The 26,764-nt window shown below is 45.1% G+C and overlaps 1 protein-coding gene across 5 annotated transcripts in view; it reads right to left on the bottom strand.

Moving 5' to 3' along the window:
• NRG2 (neuregulin 2) overlaps nucleotides 1-26,764 on the bottom strand; it is a 171,815-nt gene that overhangs the window by 126,450 nt on the left and 18,601 nt on the right. The window contains exon 1 of one of the 5 annotated variants that reach the window (XM_054568352.1): nucleotides 9,686-9,892. The exons of the other annotated variants lie outside the window; for them this stretch is intronic. Coding sequence (XP_054424327.1) covers nucleotides 9,686-9,746 — 61 coding nt within the window. The 5' untranslated portion in view covers nucleotides 9,747-9,892. Of the gene's footprint in view, nucleotides 1-9,685; nucleotides 9,893-26,764 lie in introns of those variants that run through there. 5 annotated transcript variants of the gene reach the window in all.

The following is a 26,764-nucleotide window of genomic DNA, read 5'->3' as shown; positions in this document are numbered from 1 at the left end:
TCTTCCTTCTTACTTATAAGACAAAATAATAAAAGTAACCTTGTTATGATGAAAGAACCAATGAGGTTCTTTCTTTTAAAAAAAAAATTCACTATCTAGTGGCGAGACATAAAGACCTCTGAAATACTCAAAATTCATTTACACCGGCGCGTGCTAACCCGACCAACACACAGTAAGTGAATGCCCAGTCCTGCCCTCGGTGTCACAGGGAACCCAAGGGCCGCACCTGCATTTATTTAGTCATGATATTCTGCCTCGTGCCAAAAAGGGATTGTTGTGGCTCGTAGGCAGATCCCTCTCATGTTGCTTATGTAGGGAAATGAGGCATGCACAAATGACAAAGCAAAAGTCTATTCAATAACAATTGTGAACGCTTCATGTTGGGTGGCTGCCTTATGTAGCTTCAGTCCCCTAGAACCTAACAAGGACTTACCTGGAATATTGGTGCTCACTAGATGACAGTTGAAATGAACAGTTCAGCATTTATATCAAAATATGGTCCTTGATAAAATGCCAAATAAGTGATATGAGAAGTTGGTGTTTCATGGGTATAGAGGTTCAATTCTGCAGGGTGAAAATAGACTTAATGCCACTGAACTGTATACTTAAAAATGGTTAAGATGGTAAAGGTGGTAAATTTTATGTTATGTATCTTTTTCAACATTTTTAAAAAATGCTGAATAAAGCGGCGCAGATTGGTACAGACCGTAGTACTAAAAGCATTTAACCCAGCAGAGATCGCTGCACTCGAGGGGTCTGGAAGAAGGACTTGAGCTGGTCTGGGACAGAAGCGTAGCCCCAGCTTCCACCAGACGGAGGAGGCCAATTTGGAGAGGCGGGGCATGTGAAAGCCAGAGAGCCGATGTACTGGGGGCCAGTGAGCAAACAGATCGATCAGCTCTGATGAACAACGGTGGAGTTAAGAAGGTCAGCAGTTGGAATGAGGGGGGTTGAGTCAGAATGTGAAAGGCCTTGGATGCCAGTCTGGACTCGAGCCCAGAGTCAATGAGGGGAGACGAAAGGTTTTAGATTTGGGAAGTGATGAGGTAAAATGAGTATTTTAAAAGTACTAATTAGCATTCAAATTAGGATATAGTACACATTAACCTCAAAGCTGCTGGAAGGGGACAGAAAAGGAAGCACCAGATCTTCTAACGTGAAATTCAGGTAACAGCTATTGCTGAAACAGACACAGAGTGTAGACCACACAGGCCCCCCGAATAAGCTTTACAGGGAAGAGAGACCCTGTCCCTACCACTACTGCGAAAAGACAGATTCCATCGCTCTTATCTCGTAACCTTTTCCCAAAGAGGCTTAGAATCTCAAAAACTCCTCTTTCTGCTCAGCACTGTAATTAGCTAGACAGTGGGTAGCAGTGATTCCCTGACTAAAATGCAAAGTATGAAGAAGGTCAGATTCAAAAAATCAGGCTCCCACATAGGCTGACAGGGGCAACTCAGGCCCGCTGCACACCTAGGAAACACACAGGTCCCCACAGCAAGAAGGAGCACTTAGCGGCTTCCTCCCAGGCATTGCTTTCTGGACCAGAAATGAGCCAGGTCCCTTGTACCTCCTGTCTCCAGCCAGCTAACTTGTCTTTTCAGGAACTAAAGACCAGAGTGAGCCGTGGGCAACTGTCCCCTCAGAATAAGGAATGTGTGACTCCACTGTGTCCGTCCACCCACAACTGGGTGGACATTTCAACACTTTAACTGAAAAAAAGGGAAAATATTAGAATTTATTTACAAGTTAACACATATGTAGCAAAAAAAAAAAACAGAAAATGGATAAGCAAAAAGCAGATTTATTAAAAGTCCAGTTTTAGGGTGTTATTATGTTAACAAATATAAATGGATTCAGATTGAATATAATATTTCAGATGAGATGCATTCAGGGTGGTTTGGCCGTAGACTGGACATACTATTTCAGAACCTGATCTTTTTTCCCCTACTGGACAAACTATTGTAAACTTTTTTTTATGCCAGTAAGTAAACTCCTTCAAAAATGATGTGTGATGGTTGCATAGCATCCCACAACTTGGGGATATGGGAGGCCACAGTCCAGTTAACCAATGTCCCATTGTTGGACATTTAGGTTGTTCCCAATCTTTGGCTATTATAAATGACACTATGACGAACAACTGCCAACTAAAAAACCTCATCCTCAGGATCCTGACATTGTTCTTGGTGGTGAATGTGTTTAAAATGTGCTATAAAGTCCTATTCTAAAGGGAGACACCTGTAACACCTATGATAAGAATAGCACACGTTCCTTTAGGGACGTGACTCAAGTCTCATTTCTTCTAGGAAGGTTTCTCTTGACCAGATCAATCCAGAGGCTTTCTCTCCCTCCCAAGTCCTCTGATGCCTGCTTAGCAGTCATGCTCTCCCTTTAGCACTTAAAACCTGCCTGGCCTGGCCTTTGCCATGTGTCCCTTGTCCCTCCAATTATACCAGAAGCTATTTAAAGGCAGACATCATATTGAGCACTCCTTTGCAGTTCTAAAAGAATGGCACATATGATTTGCACTCAATGAATATTTGCCAAGTTATTTCATTTACAAGCCTGGGGGGAATTGAGAAGGGAGTAATCCTTGAATTCTAATTAGGGCTTAGGGGTGGCCACTGGGGATGAGGAACTATGTTTTTTATTTTACTTTTCTATTACAGTTTATAGTCAATGTTATTTTGTATTAGTTACAGGTGTACAGCATACTGGTTAGACAATCATATACTTCACAAAGTGTTCCCCCTGATATTTCCAGTACCCAGCTGGCACCATACATAGTTATTACAACATTATTGACTACATTTCCTATGCTATACTTTACATCTCCATGGCTATTTTGTAACTACCAATCTATACTTCTCAATCCCTTCAGCCTTTTCCCCCAGTTCCCCAACCCCCCACCCGTCTGGCAGCCATCGATCTGTTTTCTGTTTCTTGGAGTCTCTTTCTGTTTTGTGTTCATTTATATTGTACTTTGAGATTCCACATATGAGTGAAATCATACGGTATTTGTCCTTCTCTGACTAAGTTATTTCACTGAGCATAATACCCCATAGGTCCATCCATGCTGTCGCAAATGATAAGATTTTGTTCTTTTTGGGGGGGCTGAGTGATATTCTACTGTACATAGGTACCATGGCTTTTGTATCCACTCATCTATCAATGGGCACTTGGGTTACTTACATATCTGGCTACTGTAAATAGTGTTGCAATGAACATAGACGTGTATATATTCTTTTGAATTAGTGTGTTGGGTTTCTTTGGATATATACCCAAGAGTGAAATCATTGGGTCATGAGGCAGGTCCATTTTAAATTTTTTGAGAAACTTCCACACTGTTTTCCATAGTGGCCGCATCAATCTGGGGAATGAGGAACTAGGGAAAAAAGCCCACCCTTCCTCTGCTTATCCAAAAGCGCTGCCAGAGCTCAGCACCCTGCCTCTGACCTGCTTCACCTCCTTGGGTCCAGTCAAAGGTCTGACAACTCAAAGAGTAGTGGGAACAAATGCAATGGCCTTATAAAGGCCATCTGACACGTGGTCTGCCAACACTGCTCTACGGGCTTAAACAGTGAGCCACTACTATGTCCAAACAGCACTTTCCACGTTCTTTAGTGAAGGAGGGGGAAGAACAAAGATCAAAAAGACAGCCCTGTCCCAAAGGTGAAGGGAAATCACCAGTCTAATCCCGGGTGAAGGACACAGCATGGCTACTCTGTGAAAGAGCAGAAATAGATGGAGGTCAGCCTCCAGAGCAAGGGCTCAGCAGACAGCGAGGATACCCTCACTTAGCCTGCGACGGACCCTGGAATGAAGAAAATTCCCAGGAAAAGTGAGCATGTGAACTTCCAAGCCTGCTCACTGAGGTCAGTCACATGTGGATATGGGCTCCCTTTAAACAGCCCCGGGATCCAGGGAGTGCCAGGGACCAGGGTTCTACCTGGGAGAAGCCAAAGTTAATCCTCCTTCCTGGCACTCAGTTGCTCTGAGCATTATCCCTTCCCGCAGACCAGGAAGCTTCTGTTACTCACATGCTCTCTGCATAGACTTGGGCTAAGAACACCCACGTAAGTGGGAAATAAAATGTGGACCTCTCTTTATAGAGCTATAATCTGGCTAGAGGTCTGAAGTTCGAGATAGAACAAGGAACAAAAATGCTGTTTCTCTGTTGGTGGCCAGGGGCGGGTAGGGGACAGTCGAGAACTCTAGGAGGAAGTCAGGAGGCCTCGGTTCTACTGTGTTTTGCCACCAGTGAAAAATGACACAGCTTAGGGTCAATCATTTAATCTCTTTAGTCTTCTAGTTTCTACACTAGAAAAAGGAGAGACCAATCTCCATGCTGCCCACAAAAGAGCTAACAGGTCAGAACATAGTTCTGAAAAATCCTCCGATGGCTGCAGAAATGCCTTTACTGTGGTCCACACTTATATATTGAGACTAAACCAAAAGCCAAGGAAGCCATAGATGCTAGCCATCCCTGCATGTGAGGCACGCTCGGGTAAGCCTCTGTTAGGGGCTCCTGGTAGGCCAGCCCCATGCGAGAGCCACACAGAATCTGCTCCATATCCAAACTGTGGTCTGCCCAGAGCGCATACTGCAGCCCAGGATAACCTGCCTCCCCTTCTACTCTGCTCATCTCCTGTCATTCTCCAAGTCTGGTCTCTGCTGGTGTTGCAGCAAGAAGTGCAGAAATCAAAGTCACCTGAGCAGGGGGTGGGGGGCGCATCTCAAGTCTCAAGAAGCAAATGCTTGCTTCTGAAAAGGCTGAAATAGAATTATAAGCTAAAGATTTCAGAATCTGGGAGCTGGCTGAAAACAAATACCATCTACTGTCCAGAGTCAAAGAAACAAACTGGGGCAAGACCAGAGAATTGTAGAAATAAAGGAAGATAGGAAAAGGAGAAGAGACAGGGGAAAGAGCTTGCTCAAATGAGCCACCCCAAGAAGGGTTCTAGACTTCCTAAGTTACAGCAGGAGCCTCTGATGCCCCCCATCACATCCTCCCAGCCCGCCTTCTATTTCTTCATAGCTAACAGGGCCACAACTCAAGCCCACAACCCCCTGGGATCTTTTGTGACAAAGCTCAGCCAATGGCGAAAGGGAGCTGGTGGCCATGTGCTCCAGCTTGAGTCCTACCCACAGACAATTCCATGAGTCACTGTGTGGCTTCCAGGAGGTCCTGGAAGAACGGAGTTCCTACTGCACACAGTAGGACTCTCCATACAACACCCTCATATTGGGGTTCCCCTCCTCCTCTTCCACCTCATTCCATTCATGCTGCTCCCTCCTTCCTGTGTCCTGAAATTTTCTCTCAAATAGACTATCTGTACCCACATCTTCCCTCAGGTTCTCCTTGCAGGTGAACTCAAAACAAAAACATCAGCAGAGAATCTGGTGCATACAAGCTGATGAGAGAGTTCTATAGTGACTTGGCATCTTCTTCCAAGGGATACCACGTGGCTCTGAAAAGCTTTCCCCATAATGCCCATGGCTCTCTGCTCATCTACCAGGTCTGGTGACTCAATCTGAAAGCAAATCTAGCTCACCACTGCCTTATCCAGCAAGGCTCATGGAAAGAGGGGAAGGGACCGCAAGTTCTCTACTTGTGCTCTGTGGCTCTTTGCGATTGTTCAGGAGGCAAGTTTAGTATGGAACCTCAGCTTCATCTTCTCCACTACACACTGTCCCGTGTTGAGCTCCTCCAAACATCACCCCCTCCTGGAAGAACCAACGGGCTTTTACAAAGGAGCATGATTTCATTTTTGAAAAAAGGAGAGTCATAGGAGGGAAGTCACCCAGACTGCACGGGAAATATACTCAGGGTGAGAACATTTGGGTACTGAGGGTGTGGGCCCCATTCTATACCCACCCTGAGGGAACCGGGGGGAGATGCCATGCACGTGTGCCACACACAAACATATACACACCCAAGACAAAAGGCAGAGGGAAATGGTATCAAAATATTAGCTATAGTTCTCTCTGAGTAATTGGGACACTGGGTCAATTTTATTCTTTTCTTTATACTTGCATTCAGTTTCTGTAATGAATGTGTAATACTCAGGTTTTTAATTATAAAAGAACGACACTTGTCCCTTCTACACTATGATATCTGTAGAGCCCTAAACATGACCTACAAACACCCACAGATTTAGTTATCGGGTAATTTGGGGCAACGCAGACTCTAAATCTTGTGCTGGGAGGTTCTTCAACAAGAGATGTTGAAACACAAAGTATTATCATTATCAAGCATTTTCTCCCTCAGTAACTTCGTCTTTCAGAATAAGTGAAGCACAGAAATACAAGTCAATTGCCTGCACACCTCTGTGCCTGAACTCTGACATTGGCCGCCACCATCCCCCTTTGCTTCCAGCTTCTGTGCCACTCTTTTAGCTTCACCTGTCTGTACGCCACGGGGGAACCAAATTTAGCAATCTGGGCACTCCAGGGACCTGCGCACCCTGCCAAACAGTGAGAGGACAGAAGGGCAGAAGTCAGGGAGCTGGGGAGCCCCTGAACCAAGCCAGTTGTGAAGTAGGCGTGAGAACCCATCAGCTGGAAACACTGAAGGCGGGCAGGCAGGCGGAATGATTCTGGGTGAAGGAACATTGTAAATGCTGTCACCCAAAATAGAGCTGAGCTGAACTTGGCTCCCAGGCACTGCAAACCTCCTTCCTGCTCCCTGCTGGCTTCCTTCCGAGCCCTCAGCGATGCTCCCCAGGCACCGCACCTCCTCCTCCCCGCTGCCCGGCTTGGCTTCCTCTGGGCTGCTACTTGCAGTTAGAGACCGTGGAGAAGCTGGGGCCCTGACCTGGCGCCCCAGGAGTCAGCCCAAGGGACAGGCTCGGTCCTTCCTGGCCCAGCGATCATACACATTCCATGGGCAGGCATCAGGGAACTTGGCGAGACCAAAGGCAGATCTACCAGGACTTCCTCCTCACCGCTCCCGCCACATAGACCTCCAGCTCTTTCTATGTTCTGTGAACCATCCAGTCACCCAAGTTAGAAACCTCAGCATTATCTTTAGGAAATTCTTTTCTCAGGAAATACTTTTCTCTTACAACTATATGTAATTATTCACCCAGATGTACTGACTCCTCTTCAAACTCTCTCCAGTCTATTATCTTCTTTGATTTTTACAGCTTCTGTCGTCCATCAGGCCTAAGTTGTCTTCCCCTGGATTACTATAGAAACTTTTTTAAAAAGATTTTATTTATTTTTTTAGAGAGAGAAGGGAAAAGAGGGAGAAAGAGAGAGAGAGGAACATCGATGGGGACACGTGAGAAGAAACGATCAGCTGCCTCTCACACACCCCCAGGTGGGGACCTGGCCCACAATCCGGGCATGTGCCCTGACCGGAAATCGAACCGGCAAGCTTTCGGTTCGCAGGTCAGTGCTCAGTCCCCTGAGCCACACCAGCCAAGGTGATTACTATAGATACTTTCTAACTGCTCTCTCTACCTTCAGTCCTTTCTACTCCATCATCATGTATGACCCAACATGACAAGCGATCACTGCAATCCCCCCTTCAAAAACTTTTCAGGGCTCCACCCCTCCTACAGAATGAAACCCAAACTCTTTAACATAGGACCCCGGGTCCTTCACTGCCTCTCTGTGACCTATTTGCTAGCCTTGTTTATTGCCTCTTCCCCACCCCACACGTCCCATGTTCTAGCTACATCAAACCTCCCAGAGTTCCCTGGATTTTCCAAGGTGGTCAGGTGAGACCTTTTGCGTGAAGCCCACTGCTGCAGGCCCCGCTGACAAAGCCTTCCCCCTCTGATTTCCTGTCGGCATCCACACCACTTATTTGTCACTTGGTTCATTTAGTCAGAGATTTTTTTTTCCTTTGCATCATCATAACTAATTTAGAAGAGCTTGAAAGAAGAAACAGTATCTTCATTTTTATTTGTCCCTGCATTTACACTGTGCCCTATACTTTCTAGTATTTAATATGTCCTTATAGCTTATGATGATACCATTAGTTATCTTTTCACACATAGGAGCCTTGTTACCTCAATGAAATTATAAGCAACTTGAAGATATAGACCATGTCTTAAATTTCTTTTTATCTGCCTAAACATAAAGCAAAGTGCCTTGTATACCTCAGAAGGTAACTGGTAAATATATAGCCCGATTACAAAAGCAGACATTCATTCATTCCACAAATATTCACTGAGTACCTGCTATTTGCCAGGCACTATTCTAATTATGAGAGATGTGGCAGAGAAAAAGAAAAAATATATATCCTTGTTCTCTTGGAGTCTGTAATTCTAGTGGAAGGAGACAGACAACATTTATAAGATAAACTGGTTAAATATATAGTAATGCTAGATAATGAGAACTAAGGTGAAGAGTGAAACCGAAAGAGGAGCGGGAGGTGATACGGAGTTGCACTTTTACATAGGATGGCCTGAAAGGTCCTCACTGAGAAGGGATCATCTGAAGAGGGGAAAGATTAAGGGAACAGGCCATGCAGATTTCTAGGTGAAGCATATTCCAAGTAGAGAAAACAGCAAATACAAAGGTGTAGAGACAGGAACAATTTGGGCAGGTACAGAAAAGAACAAGGAGGACCACCACAGGTAATGTGGGAGAAAGAAGGGGAGAACGAAGGAGCTGGGGTCAGAGAGGTAACAGAACAGAACATGCAAGAGGGCCTTTCATCACCTTACTCTGAGCGAGAAGGAAACCCAGTTGGAGCTTTTAGCAGAAGAATCTCCTGAGCTGACTTATTTTTCTTTTTTTCAATCTGACTGCTGTGTTCGGAACAGACTGAAGAGGGGTAAGGGTGGAAGCAGAGAGACCCATTTGAAGGCTATTAGAACAACTAGGCAGGAGATAATAGTGGCTTAGATCGAGTGGATAATTGGGGAGGTGATGAGAAAAGGGGAATTTGTCAGATGATGGGCAAAATTGCACGGCCGTCTCCTGTAATCTTTTACAATTCAGAAAATGGCAAACCAGTTGTTCAGGTCAAAACCACTGGAGCCTTCCTGCACCCTCCTCTCCTCTCACACTCCACAGCCAATCCCTTCACAAAGCCTGTATGTTCTACCTTCAAAATGTTTCCAGAATCCAGCCACTTCTCTTCACCTCCCCAATTACCCACTTGATCCAAGCCACCATTATCTCTTGCCTAGTTGGTAAATAGCCTTCAAATAAATTAGGTAATTTCCTACTTTTGATGATTATACCCTGGTTATATAACATGTTAATATTAAGGCAAGTTGGGTTAGGAGTGTACAGGAACCCTCTTGTTTTTTTTTTTGCAAGTTTTTCATGAGCACCAATAGGAAACTAATATACAGAGGTAGGAGATAAATATATCATATTTTGGAAAGAGCTACTGTTCTTGAGTAAAGTCTTGATCAAGGAATAATAGCTCATCAAGATTATGTCTCTAGCTCTACCTTACAGCAGATACAATATCATATTCTACAATTAATAAATGCAGAAGGAAAGAGGAAAGTAGAAAAGTACCATTAGGCAAACACCACAACCCACTGTTGCAAAGAGGATCCACAAATGGATACTAAAATTAGTGGTCAAAAAGGATTTACATTGCTTCAAAGTATGTCCTCCAAGATATTTATGAACTGTAAAGGGTAAGACAGTCACTTCCTAGTGGAGAAATTCAGCAGACACCACCTGGCCCAGTGATCAAGGTTATCCTCACCAGTAAGGTGCATGGAGAAGGACACAAGCTCATTTCTGTGGTGATTGTGTCGAAAAAGCATAACCTCACTTCAGTAATGAGAAAACATTAGACAAATCCGATGCTCTTCACAGATGTCCAGATAATGAAAGACAAGGAAAAACTGAAAAACTGGTACAGAGTCGAGGAGATGATGGAGGAATAACAGCTAAGTGCAGTGGGGATCTCGGGCAGCTCCTGGAACAGAGAGGGGACACGAGTAGAAAACAGAGGAAAATCAAATAAGGCCTGCAGTTTAGTCAATAATATTATGCCAATGTTAATTTCCTAGTTTTGATCATTTTACTCTGGTTATGTAAGATATTAATATTAGGGGAATTTGGGTGAAGTTGTCAATGGTAACTCTATACTATTTTTGCAACTTTTCTGTGGGTCTAAAATTAGGCCAAAATAAAAAATTTAAAAAGAAAGATTATGCCTCCAGATTTACCACTGATTAAACATCACCCCACAGCTCCAGGCACCTTTCCCTCTGTTTCACCTGGGAAATAAGATGAACCTGATGTCCTCTCAGGAAATGTGTCATTGGGTGGGGCTCTCCCAAAAAGCCTATTAGGTCTTGAGCTCCCTAGGGTCGGAGTGAGGATTTGAAGGAGAGGCCCCAAAACTTTAAGAATGCCCCTTCTCACGTATGAGAATTCCTGTGAACATCGAAGGACCTGGTGATAAATCTGCAATTGCCATTAATGAGTACTAGTTAGCAGTTTACCAGAGACGCCCCTCCTCAATTCTACTGGCCAGAGGAAGGTGCTCAGGGACTAGACGCTGGTGCTCCCCCAGATGCAGACACCCCAGCAGCACAGCTAAGGCCAACACTGACCTTCCCCGCAAACGTCTGCCTCCACAGGAAAGGAGCTCCTGGTCTCAAAACCTGCCTCTCTGACTGCCTCTGTTTACCTTCTATTTCCCACAGTGACTACATTCTTGGACAGAGACAGCCATGGGGGTGCTTCTGGTCCCCAAAACCAGAAAGGCCATCAAGGTCATGTCCACAACCACACAAACTCAACCTTTCAGGGACCATATGCCCACTCCATTGCCCAGCCTATCCCCAGTACTGCGGACATCTCAGGTTCATGTCAAGATGGCAAGTTGCACTTAAAGCATGGTGCTTTTCCCAGGAGAGCCTACAATGCATTCAAGAGCTGGGGCTGGGGAGACGGAGAGTGGGAGAGGGCAGGGTGCAGTGAGGAGCGGGGAGGGAAGCGCTGACACTAACAATACTCTTCCTACTCAACTCCCCGTCAGATATGGTTCTCCAAGCCTGCCACACAGGCCACAGAACTCCTGCTGGAACACCGCATGCCAAAGACGCCTAGGGCACAGACTTTGAAAATCAGTGGCCCCTCCGAAAGACCAGTTCGAAAAGGGCCATTAGCATGTATCTCTCCCTTGCTGGGGCCAGGCCAGAAAGAAAGGAATCTTCCATGGCATGAGCTGCTGAGGGCCCTCCAGTCTTGGGTCTTAGTTCTGCCAATACGGTGGTACCTCAGTACTCGTCATTAATTCATTCCAGAACTTGTGACGAGTACTGAAACCAACGAGTAACGAACAATGAAGCATTTTTCTTGCGGGGTGGCATTCTGACTCATACAAGTTCTAACAAGTGCGATGAGTCCCGAGCAAGCACTGAGTGCTGAAACACTTTGTTCTCATCAAAATACTACTGAGTACAGGGTTTGACAAGTTCTGAAGCCAATGAGTTCTGAGGTATGACTATAATTCTAAAATGTGCCATCTGTCACTCATCGTGATCAGTACACGTTCTGCCCACCTATACCATGAGAGCAGACCACCACAATGCTTTGGAGGGTTCTTGAGTGCTATTGCAAACAAAATGGGGTTGTTTAGCTCCAGGAGAAGCCGGAGGTGTTGAAGAAGGCTTTTATGTATAGATTGCCCCGGTTTGGCTCTTTCATACACCGCTGATATGAAATGGCACAACCGTTCTGGAAGGCAACTTAACAATATGCATCAAAAGCCTCAAAAAATGCTCCCACTCTTTGTCCCGGCAATTCCGCTTCTAGGAGTTACCCTAAGGAAATCAGAGTTGCACACAAAGATTAAGGTACAAGGTTGCCATCTCAGGACTAACATTAGTAGTAAGAAATTAGCTACAATAAATGTTATACAACCAAACATTGATTAAATAAAAATAGGCCATTCATGAGATGGTCTTCTATGTGTACATTAAAAATCACACTTGCCCTGGCCGGAGTGGCTCAGTTGGTCAGAGCACTGCCCCATAAACCAAAAGGATGTGGGTTTGATTCTGGGTCAGGGCACATGCCTAGGTTGCAGGTTCCATCCCTGGTCAGAGCACATATGAGAGGCAACCATGGGAGGCAACTAGTCGATGTTTCTCTCTTACGTTGATGTTTCTCTCCCTCTCTCTTTCACTTCCTTCCCCTTTCTCTAAAATTGATAAGCATGTTCTTGGGTGAGGATTAAAAAAAGTAAAAGAAAAAACAATTTTTTAAATCCTATTTTCCAAGAACTGTTTGCCACCCATTACGATTTGACCCTGATTTGGTGTGGATGTGGTGCGGGGCGAGGAGAGGTATGCAAATTAAAAATGCAGAAAGGAAGTGCACCTCAGTAGCAGTTATCTCTAGGTGACTGAGATGCTGACAGACCTTTTTAGGTTTTCTTCTTTATACTTTTCTACTGCTTCTAAATTTTCTCCAACCAACATACATTACTATTCTAGCAAGCAAATGAGATAGCTCCCATTTTATAAGTGAATAAACAGTCACAGAGAGCCTCCTTAACTTGCCCTAGGCTCTTCAGTGAGTCAGAAGTAAAACCAAAAATAAAGAGCCTGGTCCTCAAAAGCCTCGCTCATTTCACGAGCTGCCAACATATGTGCCATGGCAGCTTGAGGACAGTGGTTCTTAACTGGGGCAATTCTGCCCCTTAAGGGACAGTTGGCTTGTCTAGAGACATTTTTGTTTGAGGAGTGGGGGAAGGGGACATTACCGCCGCTGAACATCTTACATTGCACAAGACAGCACCCCACAACAGAATTATTTGGCTTAAAATGTCAATACAGCTGGTGGTCAAACAATACCATTTTGGTCAATGTTGTTCTGTTATAACTTTGATGAGGGGGAAAAAAAAAAAAGATCGATTCCCAGCTGGGGCCACTGTCTGTGCGAGTTTGCACATTCTCTCCATGTGTGAGTGTGTTTTCTCTGGATGCTTCGGTTTCTTCCCACATCCCAAAGATGTGCACACGAAGCGAACTGCTGGGTCTGTCCTGTCCCAGTCTGCGTGAGTGTGGCCGGGGGTGTGAGTGGCCCTGCGATGGAAGGGCTCCCTGTCCAGGGTGCAGCTGAACTGGAATAAGGGGGTTGAAAAATAATGATCTTACTTCAATATCGACAATGTTTTTGTCGATCTTTATTAAAGGTATACACAGCTCACATTTATTTCAATGTTTAATACTGTGTTTCGGGTCTTTATTTAGAAGTTTGGGGATGTTTTTGTGTCCAAATATATGCCATAGGAACTTCAGTCTTGTTTCTATCAATTAGCCTATGAGAAAATTGGTTTCATTATACATTGCTTTGCTTAAAGTCACAGTTTCCAGGAACCTATCCATGACTTTAAGTGAGAACTTACTGCAGTGCTACTGCTAGAAGCCCTGCTTTGGAGAAGGAAGACACCAATTTATGCCTCCACCACTGGACTTTAAAAAGCTCAGGAGGCTCTAAAGTACATCAGGCTCCTCCAAACTGCTTATCGCCCTGTACAAGCTGCACTGCCTTCTGCTTCGAACAGGATCTGACTCCACAGTTAATGAGCCCCACGCTGCAGAACACCTAGGACTTTATTACTTACGTTAGGCAACCTTCCTCTTCCAAATGGAGAAAAATAAATTGTTCATTTCACCCCAGAGCCATAACAGACACAAACACACAAACAGAACATCAGCTTAGGATCAAGAGCTCCAATAGAGGAGATGAGCCAATGGGGACAGGTGGAGGGAGCGGCCCGCCGACAGTGTGATGCCAGCTGGACGGAGGAGCGAGGCCTGTTTGCAGGTCCTTCGGTGCCTCAGGAGTCCTGGGTGACTTAGCTTCCAGGCTTAGCTTCCTTCTTTAGAGTGGGAGAGAAGGAAAGAGCCCCACCCAAACCCCGAGAAAGATTCTTTCCCTCTCAGGAAGCCTCTTCTCCATCACAGGGGCCACTTGCTTGGACTTATCCATGGGTTTCAAGGGACACTGACATGACACTAACATTTCTTGTGCTCTTGGGCCCGACTTAGAGACTCACAGGACTCAAGAGGTAGAAAGAAACTTGGCCAAAGCCCCTCTCTTTACAGGTCAGGAAACCAAGTTCCAGAGAAGCTAAGGGTCAGGTCCAAGCCACACAGTGACAAAGTCAAACACAGTCAAAAGAACACAGACAGTCCGTTCTTTCTATTCCTTACCAGCATCTCAGTCACCAGAAAGTCTGGTGCCGTAGAAGCACCGCCCCCAGTCCTGTCAGAGGAAGTTCTGTCGGAAGGAGCACTCTCTAGTGGCATTTCACATAAGAGCAGGTGCAGGGGACCCACACAGGAAGGCGTACACAGTGGGGAGACTGTCCTCACTGTGGACAAGCTCAGTCTATGCAGGAGACACGTGGGGAAATCAGAGGTGCATCTCACAACAGGTGTGAGTCTCTAGAGTTGCTACTGCCACCTCCTTCAAGTAGCCCAGGAAACATTATTTCAGCTGGTCCCTTTCACTGGACAGCTGACCACACAACTGTTTGCTATATCTATTCAACAGGTATTTATTGAGCATCTATTATATGTCAGAAATGAAGGTGGACACAGGGTTTTTGGGACTGATCTAGTGTCTCTAAGGTCCAGCCCTGTTACGGGCCCCCTTCATGGAATGCTTCAAGATCCCTTACTGCTCACCAGTCTGCTTCTCTAAAGGAAGCTCACCTTTACCTGAGTTAGCTCAGGACAATCCTAACTTTGGCTTGTGATCGAAAGAGCACGACTGAAATCAAGTGAAATGTATATATACTGCAATGAATTCCAGGTGGGTTAACATAAAATGCCAACTTAAAACCTAGAAAGAGAAAGAATAGCCTACTCACCCCAGCAGTGGAGGAGGAAAAATAATCTGACAAATGATATGATCAGAGAGAAGACTGGTGGTTTTAAAAAAATAAAAGCATGAAAACAGGGAGGTATGATAATATGGGTAAATATGGATTCTAAGGTCAGACAGTCCTGCCAATACTTCTAACTAGTTGTGTGGCCTTGAGCGCATTATTTCACCTCTCTGAGTCTCATGCATAATGAGATAATAGTAACAGTGCCAATCTCCTAGGGTTGTTGTAAGGACTGAATGAGGTAATATGTGCCAAACGATTACATAGCTCTGGTACCTATTCAGTAGCCATTCTTTCTGGCACTTGGAAGCTACTTAATGCTCACCCTCCAGTCTGCTCCTACCGTTTTGCAGAAGACCATAGCAAAACGGCACCACAAACTTCCCTGCGCTGCATCATTCACTGCACTGGGGATCAACGCCGCCATATCGCTCCACCCTCTCTCGGGTACAAGGAACCCTGCCCAAGCCAGATGGCAGCTTGGAACCCAGAACTATTTTGGGGTGACCTGGGCCCCTTAAGTGACCCAGCAATGCTGGGAGGCCAGCCTGAAATGCGGTGAGGGGAGGATAAAAGCCTTGGCCTAGCTCGGCAGTGCTACTGGGGATGCAGATTCACCACACATCGAAGACCCTCAGGGACACCAAGAGTTTCTCGGAGTGTCGCTGCTCCTGCAGGACGGGGACACGTGGAGTCTCTCACCTGCCTTGCCTCAGAATACAAGCTTCCTCAGAGTCAAAGTGTCCAAAGCCTAAACCAGATCTCCTTTTTCCCGGAATTAGGCTGAAGGTTCTTCAAAAGAAGGACCTTGTCTTCTCTATTCCCCATAACACTCTGAATGAGATTCTACACACAGGATGTGCTTTAAAAACTCTTTGAACTAAATACGAGGTCCGGCAGAAGTAATGTCTGCTTGAGTGTGGTTGGTAGGGTATGTGAATGTCTCACATGAGATGGATAGCAATTTGAACATTTCACCTAAAATGTTATATGGTGTGCTTGACTGTGATATTGTTATGATACAGAAATACATGCTTATGATATTGTAATAAAAGATTTCGTAAAAAAAAAAAAGATTTTGTAAAAAAAAACAGGGGGGGCGGGAGTTATTTGTGCTGGACCCTGCATTTCTATACTGTCAGCAAATAGAAGAAGGAATGTGTACCTTAAGTTCACGGGTGAGGGCCAAGCGTACCAGGACTTATTTCCCCTTCCATCCACAAGGGGCAGTGCCTTACTCATGCTGGAATAGGCACCGTCTGTTCCAGCCAGAGTCCTCAGGGATCCAGGCGGAGAACTTCAAAGGCTCTGATGCAGGAGGCTACGAACTTGTTAATTGTTGTCTAAATAGCCTTTGAATCTGGCTGACATTCACAACATCCGCCAGTCCCAAGGTTCAGGTCCTCTTCATCCACTGGGGGGCACTCTGACACCAGTCCCTCCCAATCTCATGTGGGCAGTATATAGCCATCAGAGACCAAAAACTGATCAGGTCACCTTCTTGTCTAAAAGCCTTCAAGGGACTTTCTCTTGAACAAAAACCAAACTCCTCGGTATAGCACATGAGACCCTTTCCAATAGGCCACTGTCTATCTTAGTAGCAGTATCTTCCACTGCTTTGAACCCACAGAGCATTCCTGCTTTCATGTCATTACCCATGTTACTTTCTCTTCCTTAAAATTCTTCTGTGCCATCTCCTAGTCGTTCTTTGTCTCTTTCTGGCAAACTCCTTAGCCTTCCTTCAGGACCGTGGCAGGCTGCCTCTGAGATGGTCCCCAATGTTCCCACCTCCTAATATTCCTGCCCCTGTACCACATCTCACTGGTGAGTGTGGACTGCACCTAGTGACTCACTTCTAATAAATATGACAAAAGTGATGAGATGACACATCTGTGGCTGAGTTACAAAAAGACCATGCCTCCTACTTTGCTTGCTCTGAGGGAAGTCAGCCATTGTGCCATGAACCCTATAGTAAGGTCCACGTGACAAGGAACTGCTGCCTCTGGCCAACACCAGCAAACCCCTGGAGCCTACCGATGGCCATGTGAATGAGCTTGGAAGAGCCCTGCTGAGGCTAGGGACTGCAGTCCTGGCTGACACCTTGATTGTGCCCTTGTGAAAGTCCCTAGGCTGAAGGACTCCATCAAGCTACATCTGGTTCCTTGACCCACAGAAACTGTGAGAAAATAGATGTTCGTTGTTTTAAGCCACTAAGTTTTGAGGTAATTTATTATGCAAACTTATATGGCTGATATGAGGACCCAGCTCAAATGTCACTCATCTATTAAGCATTCCCCAACACCCTCTTTTATCCCTCAGTCCATCTATACTTCTCCCATTGCCTATGAGATAAATCGAAACTCCTTACTATGAGGTCTGTCCAGAAGGTATCCAGCCATGTACTATGAAAAATAGAGACATTTATTGAAGAAAATATAAGATACAAGAAACATTGTACATAGGACGTTGACACCTCAGTCCCTTTCAAAGTAGGCACCTTGGGACATCACACAGTTTGCTGATCTTTGTTGATCACAACCTGTACACATTCAACATTCTCAGGTGTTCTACTTGCTGCAGGTCTTCCAGAATGTACATCACTTTCAACAGATTCTAGACCATCTTTGAAGTGTTTGTGCAACACTTTTATTTGAGCTGCATTCATTGCATCATCTCCGAAAGCCTTCTGAATCATCCAAATAGTTTCCATGGAGCAATGCTCAAACTTAACACAAAATTTAATGCAGATTCATTGTTTTCCTCACTCTGTCATTTTGAATGTGACAGCCACACAGTACACATGCTTAGTGAACAGTGTCTATAGCCCCCACCGACTAGTACAGTGAAGTTGTCATTGTTCACGCATATGCATTCTGGTCCACTCTCCTTGGCTGCCAGGTTACATTGATGTCTGCAAACTGTTCTCGTTATATTAACAGTGGCTGGACGTTTTCCCAGACAAACCTCATCATATAACCTCCAAGGTCCCACATGATAATTCAACTCAACTCACCTTCTCAACCTCATCTTTCACCACTGCACATGGCACTTGGGGAACTGATCTTTCAGTTACTCCAACGTGCTCCTGTCTCACCTTTATCTCTGCACATACTGTTCCCACTTTCTGGAGTACTCTCTCTTTGCCTACTTAACTTCCATGTGTTCTTCAAAGTCCCAACTCAAATCTCTTTCCTCCAGGAAGACTCTCCAGCTCCCAAGGCTGGGTTTAGGTGTCCTCCATCTGTCCTCCCCCTTCCCTGTACTTTTCTAATCAGAGCATCTATCACATTATGCTCTCAATGCCTTTGACTTGCTTATCTCCTGGGCTGGACTGGAAGCTCTTTTAGGGCAGGGCACATGTCAGTCATTCATAAGTGTATGTATACTAGCCCTGTCTTAACTTTAAGAAATTTCATTATACTCATAAGTAGTCCTTCCAATACCTTGGCTTCTCAGTTCCTTGAATTCTTCTCTAGTGGCCTTGTGCTCCACCCTACTCCAGCCACTGACCTGTTCATACACCAAAGTTTCTGTCAGCATCAAGAACGGCAACCTTCCATGACCTCAAATGTACGCATCCACTCTCCAGCTACCACCTTGTACTTTCCAGCTCTAGTATTTGAACTCTTACAATTCTTTTATCCTAACAGCATCTACAGTCCTTTAATACTACTGCCTTTTCACTGAGTCTCACAGTGAACATGATGGCCTGTCTTTCCTTCTCTCCCAGCTTGCATTCAGGAGCAATCTTTATAATAATTCCTATTCTTTACCTTGCAAAACCACAATCCTAGCTAAATCCCACCTGGCATCTGCACCCATGCAATTAAATGTATGTGGAGGTAAGTACTCAGCCATGTAGACTAGTCTCACTTTAAATTCATGACCACAAAGCAAAGATGGGCCCTTAATAATGCCTGACAATCACAATGTACTTCTCTAGTTCAGTGACTTTCAACCTTTTTTACCTCATGGCACAAATAAACCAATTACTAAAATTCTAAGGCATATCAAAAATTATATTTTTTGCTGATCTGACAAAAATAGGTATAATATTGATTCATTTACAAAAATAAATAGTAATTACCTACCCTTTTTGCTCCAAACTGACTTTTAAAAAAAATCAGGTGTCTGTGTTTGTACATAAGAATTTCTGGTACCAGAAATTAACCAATCAGCTATAACCTTATTATGCAACGTGACCAATAACGAGCAAGTAATATTATGGTTCAAGTCTCAGCATTCATACTAGATGGCTATTGTTGTGTTGTCTGTTGTCACTTTTTTATTTGACAATCTAATGGAAAAGAGTTCAGTGCCCCTGACTATGCAGTTAGGTATTGCATGTCTTAAAAATTCTTGTGGCACACGGGTTGAAAATCACTGCTCTAGTTTATTCTATTCACTCACCTATTCTCCTAAATGACTATTCCATTCCTTGTTTGTCTCACAATTCCTCCTCCATACTCTTAGCTGATGACTTTGTTTCCTACTTCACTGCGAAAATTAAAACAATCAGAAGAGAATTTCCACAGACTCCCACCACAATATTTATGCATCTAGCAGCATCCATACACACAGCTCTGCCTTTCCTCCTTTCCTAAGGATGAATTAGTCATGGCCCCAGAGCCAATCCCTCTACTGACACTCCAGACCTCACCCCATCCCTCTCCCCCACATCATTAGTTTCCCCTTCTCACCTGGGTTGTTTCCACCAGCATAAAAACATGACTGTTCCTTCTCTCATATTAAAAAAATAATCAAGAGTTTCAGTTTGGGAAGATGAAGTTCTGGGGATGGATGGTGATATGGTGGTGGCAGTTGCACAACAATGTGAAAGTACTTAATGCCACTGAACTGCACACTTAAAAATGGTTAAAATGGTAGTTGAGGTTATATATATTCCGATTCCTCTACCAGCTATCATCCCATTTCTCTGTTGTCCTTTGCACCAAATTTGCAATGAATTCCTTCTCCTCCATTTTCCGTTAAATCCACTCAAATAAAGCTTTAACTCCTCCCCCCCCCCCCCCCCAACTACTACAGTGAAACTGCTCTTATCAAGATCAGCAATGACAACCACGTTGCCAAATATAGTGCTCATCTTACCTGACTCTTCAGCGGCACTGGAGCCAGCCCGTCCTCCTACTTGGTGTACTTTCTTCACTTGGCTTCCAGGTCACCACATGCACTTGGTTTCCTTCCTACCTCACTCGTCACTTCTTCTCAGTCTTCTCTGGTGGTTCCTCCCACCCCTCCCCGCCAAACTCAATGAACATTGCAGTGCCCGGGGGCAGGGCTTGGGCCCTTGCTCTGCTTTGTGCTTTACCTATCCTCATTCCTTTGGTAATCTCATCTACTTTCTTGAGTTTTAATACCACCTATATGCCTACAATTACTATATATCTACAGCCCATATCTAACTCTCCACTTAACACATCCAAACTATCCAAAACTGAATTTCTTATCTTCTCCCCCAAAATTTGGACCACCCATACAGTCTCCCTCACTTCAACAGCAAGATCACATTTCCAATTCAAAAAAGCTTCGAATCACTTTTACTCCTCTTTTTGTCTCCCAGTCTGTATTTCATCCATCTGGAAATCCTTTAGGCTCTTTTTAAAATAATCAGAATCCAAACTCTTCTCGTCCCCTCCTTTGTCACCACCGTACACCAAGACACCACCCTCTCTCACCTGGATGTCTGCAATGGTTCCTCTGTTTCCACCCTTTCTCCTGAAAGTCTGGTCTCAACATAGCAGACTTTGTGATCTCTTAACTATAAGTCAGATCATATTACTCCTTTACTCCAAACCCTCCTGTGGATCCTTTTTTCACCCAAAGAGAAAAACAAACTTTCACAATGGCCTACAAGGCTCTACTTGACCTGGCACGGGGCACCCGTTGCCTCTCTCTGTCCAGCTCATTCCACTCTAGACATATGGGCCTTTTTGCTGCTCCCTGAATGCGCCAGGCATGCTCCCACCTTAGCTGGAATTCCCTCTGCCCGAAATGTCTTTCACGAAGATATTCATATTTCTAACTTCCTCGTCTCCTTCAACTCTCTGCTCTAATGTCACTTATAAATTTTGTCTTTTATAACCACCCTCTTTAAAACTGCAGCACCCCCCCACCTTGCACTCCCTTTGTCCCTTTCTGTTCTTTGTTTCTTTTACAGTATTTACCAATTCTAAACACTATTCAGTTTGCTTATTTGTGATGTATATTCTATATTATTGATCTCTTTCCACTAGAAAGTAAATTCCATGAGGGCAGGGATTTTTGTTTGTTGATATTCCAAGCACCTGGAAGGAGCCCTGATGTAGAGGAGGAATTCAAACATTGTTGAATGAATGAACAAGCCCAGCATAATGCCTAGCGTGTAACAGACGCCTACCAACTATTTTCCTGGGGCAGGGATGTGACTTATTCAGTACCCAGGACAGAAACAAAAATTCGATAAGTATTGGTTAAATAAAAGGAAAAACGACTAAACTGAGTGAGGTGAGACTGGAACTGTGAGGTGCCAGCATTATTATTCTAAGGTCCATGTTCTAGGTATCCTGCTTCCTTCATGGCCGCTCCCAGCACGCAGCTTTCATTTCTGGATCTTTCGGGATGTAGTTATCAATGACCAGAATGAAAGGGCCAGGTAAACACGATGGAGAATGAGTCATCTTACTAAAGAAAGCTGGGTTTCCCTGCAGGCTCCAGTTAAGGCTTCACCATCAGCTCACACTTGTAGGGTTCCCAGGTGGACGCACAGCGAGTCCATAAGTAACGCACACAAACCAGGCTGCCGTAAGCTTTAGCTCCAATGGCAGGCTTTGGGGCGCCCAATTTTGATAACTCAGAAACTGGAAAATCAAGTTACTTCAACAAACACATCCCTTGTGTTTCTCCTTTCAGGGCTCCCCATCTCAACAGGTGAGGCTGGCACTGGCTCAGGCGCCTTTGCGGCCCATCATTCATTTCTGACACTGGGGACCGGGCAGTGAAATGGCTCCTTATGTTGCAGTGGCGGGACAGGCTGTTCCTATCTGCCCCACCCTCGAGTCAGGAAGGAAGCAACCAGCCTTCCTGATGCCAGAGCCCTGCTTGCACCTGGAGAACATATAGGCTGTCACCTGTAAGAGACGCAGGAAGGGGGCGGTGGTATAGGAGAGCGGGTGCCAACTTGGAAGTGAGGCAGGAGGACAGAGAACTCTGCTACTATCTCATTCTATGACCTTGGGCAAGTGATTGCACTATCTGGGCCTTTGTTTCCTCATATTTAAAACTAAAAGTTTGGAGAGCATTGGAGATCTTGCTCCCCAGTATAACTTGTTAGTTTGGCCAAAAAACAAAAACAAAAACAAAAAACAAAAACAAAAAATAAAAGCAAAACCCAAAAAACTCTTATACAAATTCAATAAACAAAAATAAAAATTTTAACCAGATAATCCAACTATATGATTCTCATAAAACTAAACTCTTATTGACTTCTCCAACTTGAAAGTCTGGGAAGACAGCATTATCTCCTTACACCTCCCTGCAAGTTCATCTTAACCCCTTCATCCCCAGCTCAGCTGTCACTCATTCATAAAAATAAGCAATCTTGGTGCCGGCTATGGGCCAGGCATTGTGCTAGGACTGGGTGGGTAGCTGAGAACATAACAGACACAGCATCCACTCCCAGGAGCTTATAGTCTAGCAGGATTAGTGACACAGAGTTCACTTAGAGCAGTTTTGATGAAGTAGGGATTGAGGAAGAGGCCAAATGGGTGTGAGAGGAGAGGTTGTGAAATAGAGACAAGGTGTTCAGATTGTTCTTTCAAGAAGTTTGGATGTAAAAAAGACAGAAAGATCAGCAGTCATTCAGGATGGCAGAGACTTGAGTATGTTGTAAAATGGAAAGAAAGAATTCAGCAGAGATGATGACGAAGACGGAACAGTTGAGAGAAAGAAAAGTCAACAATATCAGGCTCCTGAGAAAGTGGGAAGGGATGGAATACAAGGCAGAGCTGGAGGACCGGCCTCAGGCAGCAAGGGACAGGCCCTCTGTGCTTCAAAAGGGAGGAGAGAGGATGATGAGTGAGTAAGTATGAGTTTATACTTGCCCCTCCAAACACACCAAGGCATAAAGTTACCTCTGCTGTTTCCCAGGGAAAACCTCAAATCTAAGGGTGTACATATTCTTGGTGAGCAACATAGATCCCAAAAAGCCTACAGCCTCTGTGGGTCCCATCTTAGACACCTAATACAAATGACCTTCCCTCCTCTGCCCAGCTCCTGAGTCAGAACAAGGCCAAATAGGAGCTGCTTCCAGCCCAGTTGCCCACAGGAGATGTGACAGCACCTCTGGGAGACGGCCCAGGTATAACCAGGTCAAATCTGGGGAAATGACTGAAAACAGCAATAAAGTGGAAGAAAAGTCACAAAGTGCCAGCATGCAGATGAGAGATGAGGAGGGAAAAGGCCTGCTCCTTCTCACGCTAACTTTGGAAAGGGGCAGAGGGTGCCTGGTGGCCTAACTGACCACATTCTTATTTGACACAGTATAGTCCATAGTGAGGTGCCCCCACGGCACTCACTGCCCAGACATATAACCTATTGCTCCCCTAGGACTGGAATCTGGGGTGGTTTCTCCCAGTCACTATGTCATAGTCACGATTATAACCTTAGGGCCAGGATTCAATAAACATTTCTTAGGCCAACGTGCAGAAAGAGCACTAGAACACAATGATTTCAGAGGGCAATGCTTGTCAAGGTCACAGAAAGCAGAAGACCAGACCAGAGGCCAAAATGAGCATCCTCTTTTTGAGGTCAGCACTGGGCTCCTGCAGATCCAAACCAGTACCTCCTCCCCCCAATCCAGGACCTGCTCTCCCAATCTGCTCTCTTCCCAACCCTTTGAGGCGCTTCTCCTATGGACCACACAGAGGATACCCATTTATAGTGCCAGTGCTTCTAACAAAAGCTCAGCCCCGGGGGGAAAATCAGCAGAAAAGCTTAATTCCAAATGAAGAACTGTAAGGGGAGCCTATTTAGAAGGCTGCCTCCCAAGTCCCTGTTGCCCAGAGTCCCCAAAGCACTGGGGAAGACAGAAGGAGAAGAAAAGGCAGGGAACCACAGGGAGGTGATAACCGAGACTTAGCAGCCTGCCTATAATAAGCAAGTGACATAATAGAAATAAACATAGCATTGGGGCAAGGTGCTGTAAGCATTGCCCTAGCAGGCCCAGGGGCTCCAGGGAGTCATGCTGGGCTAGAAACCCGGTTATTTCTAGGGCGCCCGCCAAGCAGCATCTGACCTGAATCAGGAGGCTCTGGAAGCAGGGGCCAGAGGGCCAATCAGAGGCTGAGAAACACAGCCGGCTCCAGCCAGGGGCCTGGATCACCTGCCCACTTCCAGAGTTGGGCAGAGAAAAGAAACAACAACAACAACAACACACAGAATTCTTCAATCTCTGTCTCCACATTAGCCAGGAGGGTACACCTGTTTAATCAGTGAGAACGAGTAATCCCCGTATCACCTCTCTTTGTTTTCAGACTGTCTCTGCCTGGAAAGCAGGGATTCGAAAGAACTCCATCACTTATAACTAGGGTGGCCAGCTTGGAACTCACCTCATTGCTCTGAGCCTCCAAGTTCCTAGACGTAACATTGGGAAGGGAAGGCCCAGCTTTTAGGTTGTTGTGAGAATCAAATGAAGTAACGTTTGCAGAAGTGCACGCTCAGTAAGTGCCAGTGCCTCTTTCTTACCCTGCTTTACCTGAGGGTTGACATTCAGAGCCCCAAGTTCTTGGTCTGCATTCCCTGAACCTACAGCAGAGGGCAAGGAGGGAGTGGCTCAGAAGTCTCCTTGCCATTCAACTCAAAAGGTAGAAGTGCACACCCAGATCATCCATAGGAGATGAAACCAGAACTGGTACTAAGAATTTGCCATTGAATCTGAAGAGCTTTCAAAGGTAAAAGAAACAAGAACAGAAGTCATCCTAAAAAGGAGCTTCATGGAGGGTGTATCTGCTGGCCTGTCACCTGGAGGAGTTGGTGTTGGGGGTTTACAGGGCAGGGGGAGGAGACCAGATGCTCACCCTCTAACATGCCAGGGCCCAAGACGTCAAACACAGGGTATATAAACAATATAAACAATCCATTCACCAAAATGCATCTTGCCTTCCACTTTCGGAAGAAGCATGAAATAACAACAAGATTGCCACTTCAGTTTTCTTTTTTCTTTTTTTTTAAATCAACAGGCAGGTTATGCCCCAAAATCAAAACATACATATATGTTCAAGCCGAACTTCTGCTTCCAGAGATCTATGCAATGACAAAGGACAACCATGACACAAGGCAAGATGCTCAAAGACAGACTGAATTTTACAGTTACTAAGGCAGCAAAATGCCCCCATGCATTTTAGCAATACATGTAGAAAAAAGAAAGTTTATGTATGTGGTCCACCTGGCTCCAAGAAAAGAGTTAGCTGATTTCATCACAACTACTATGCCACCAATCGTAAAGCAGACCCAAATTTCAGAGATGTTAATGGAAGGGGTTGGGCGTGGGGGGAATGTATCATTTAGCCAATAAAATCGAATATGTCTGCCTGAGGAAATATTTTATGCTGTGTTTCAAACTCCCATTCTGTGGCCTTGCCCTTGAAGTCCTTGGCAGAGGGACTGTGAAGAAGTTATGCAAAAGACACTCTGAGAGCATTAATTGAAGAGTGAGCATCCTCTTCCCCCACAGGCACACGTCTCCTAAACTCCAAGGGACCCCACAGGCTTGTGAACAGGGGAGCAATGGGCAGCAGCATCCTGTCGCGGGCTAACCCCCTGCACGTGTCCCCAGGGCCCCGTTTCTCTGACTGTCCGGTGAGCTGACAGCAGACCCGCCTTGGCCCGCTTCTTTCCCGTCACGTTCCTAGAGAGCCCCAGCAGCCCTGCCGAGGCGCTCTCCTGATGCTTCTTCCGCCCTTCCTGGTTTCACTGTCCCCAGCCTTAATAAACATACTCTCAAAATTAAAAAAAAAAAAAAAGAGTGTGCAAACTCGTTAGCAGCTGTAGGAATAACAGCACACTCTGATACAACACTTCGCAATCTCCAAGCACTTTCACAGACATTATTTCCCCTAAGCCTCACACAATCCTGCTGGTAAGAAAAGCAAATATCACTAACCCTAATTCTCAGTGGAGGAAACAGGCTTGCAAAGGTCAGTTGTCCTAAGGTCATAGAGATAGTAGGTGGCATATTGGAGTTTAAACTGTCATCCCTCTCCTAGGGCTGTGCTGTTTTATGAGATGAAGTCTGAGGTTAGGGCCATTCCAGCGTGTCCACCGAAGAAGTCCACAAGTCATGCCTGACCTCTGTACTTTTAAATTCTGTCTCTACTCAACCTTGTTTTCCTAAAAATGATCCTTAAAGGCCTAACAGGGTATGGATTACTAGAATGGCCCATGCTTCGCTATCCTCTGGAAGTCACTGCCCATGACAAACAAGAGAGTAATCTCAATCACTTCAAGTCTCAAACTACATGAGGAACTCATGATTCCTTGAAATACCACCTCTGTACCTGTAACGTGTGCATGGCCTCGTATTTTGCTAATTCCTTTTTGAGTCTAGGCAGAAAAGTCCTAAGGATTTCTGTCTACATCTAATTAGGAGACAAGGACAATGAGAACTTCATCTATCCCAGGTGACTGGGAGACCCCTGAAGAAGAAAAGCAGAGAGCCATAAAAGGATCTCCTGGTCTAGAAGAGAAAAAACCACATCCCGCAAGCTAACAGGCCTTATTTTAGGAAATATTTGGGCTCTGCCCAAAGGAAGAATAGCCTGCATATCTACATGCATAAAACAAAGGCTCCATCCTCCGCCCTCAGCTCTTCCCTTCCCGTGGTCTCCACTCCAGGAGTCCTCTGCTCCTCCAGCACAGGCCATCCCCTCC

The sequence above is a fragment of the Pteronotus mesoamericanus genome, unplaced genomic scaffold (genome assembly GCF_021234165.1).
Source record: "Pteronotus mesoamericanus isolate MK-2021 breed Mesoamerican mustached bat unplaced genomic scaffold, CSHL_Meso_final contig_2, whole genome shotgun sequence".
NCBI lineage: Eukaryota > Metazoa > Chordata > Mammalia > Chiroptera > Mormoopidae > Pteronotus > Pteronotus mesoamericanus.
The sequence above is the reverse complement of the archived record's forward strand: the minus strand, read 5'-3'. Positions and strand labels throughout refer to the sequence as shown.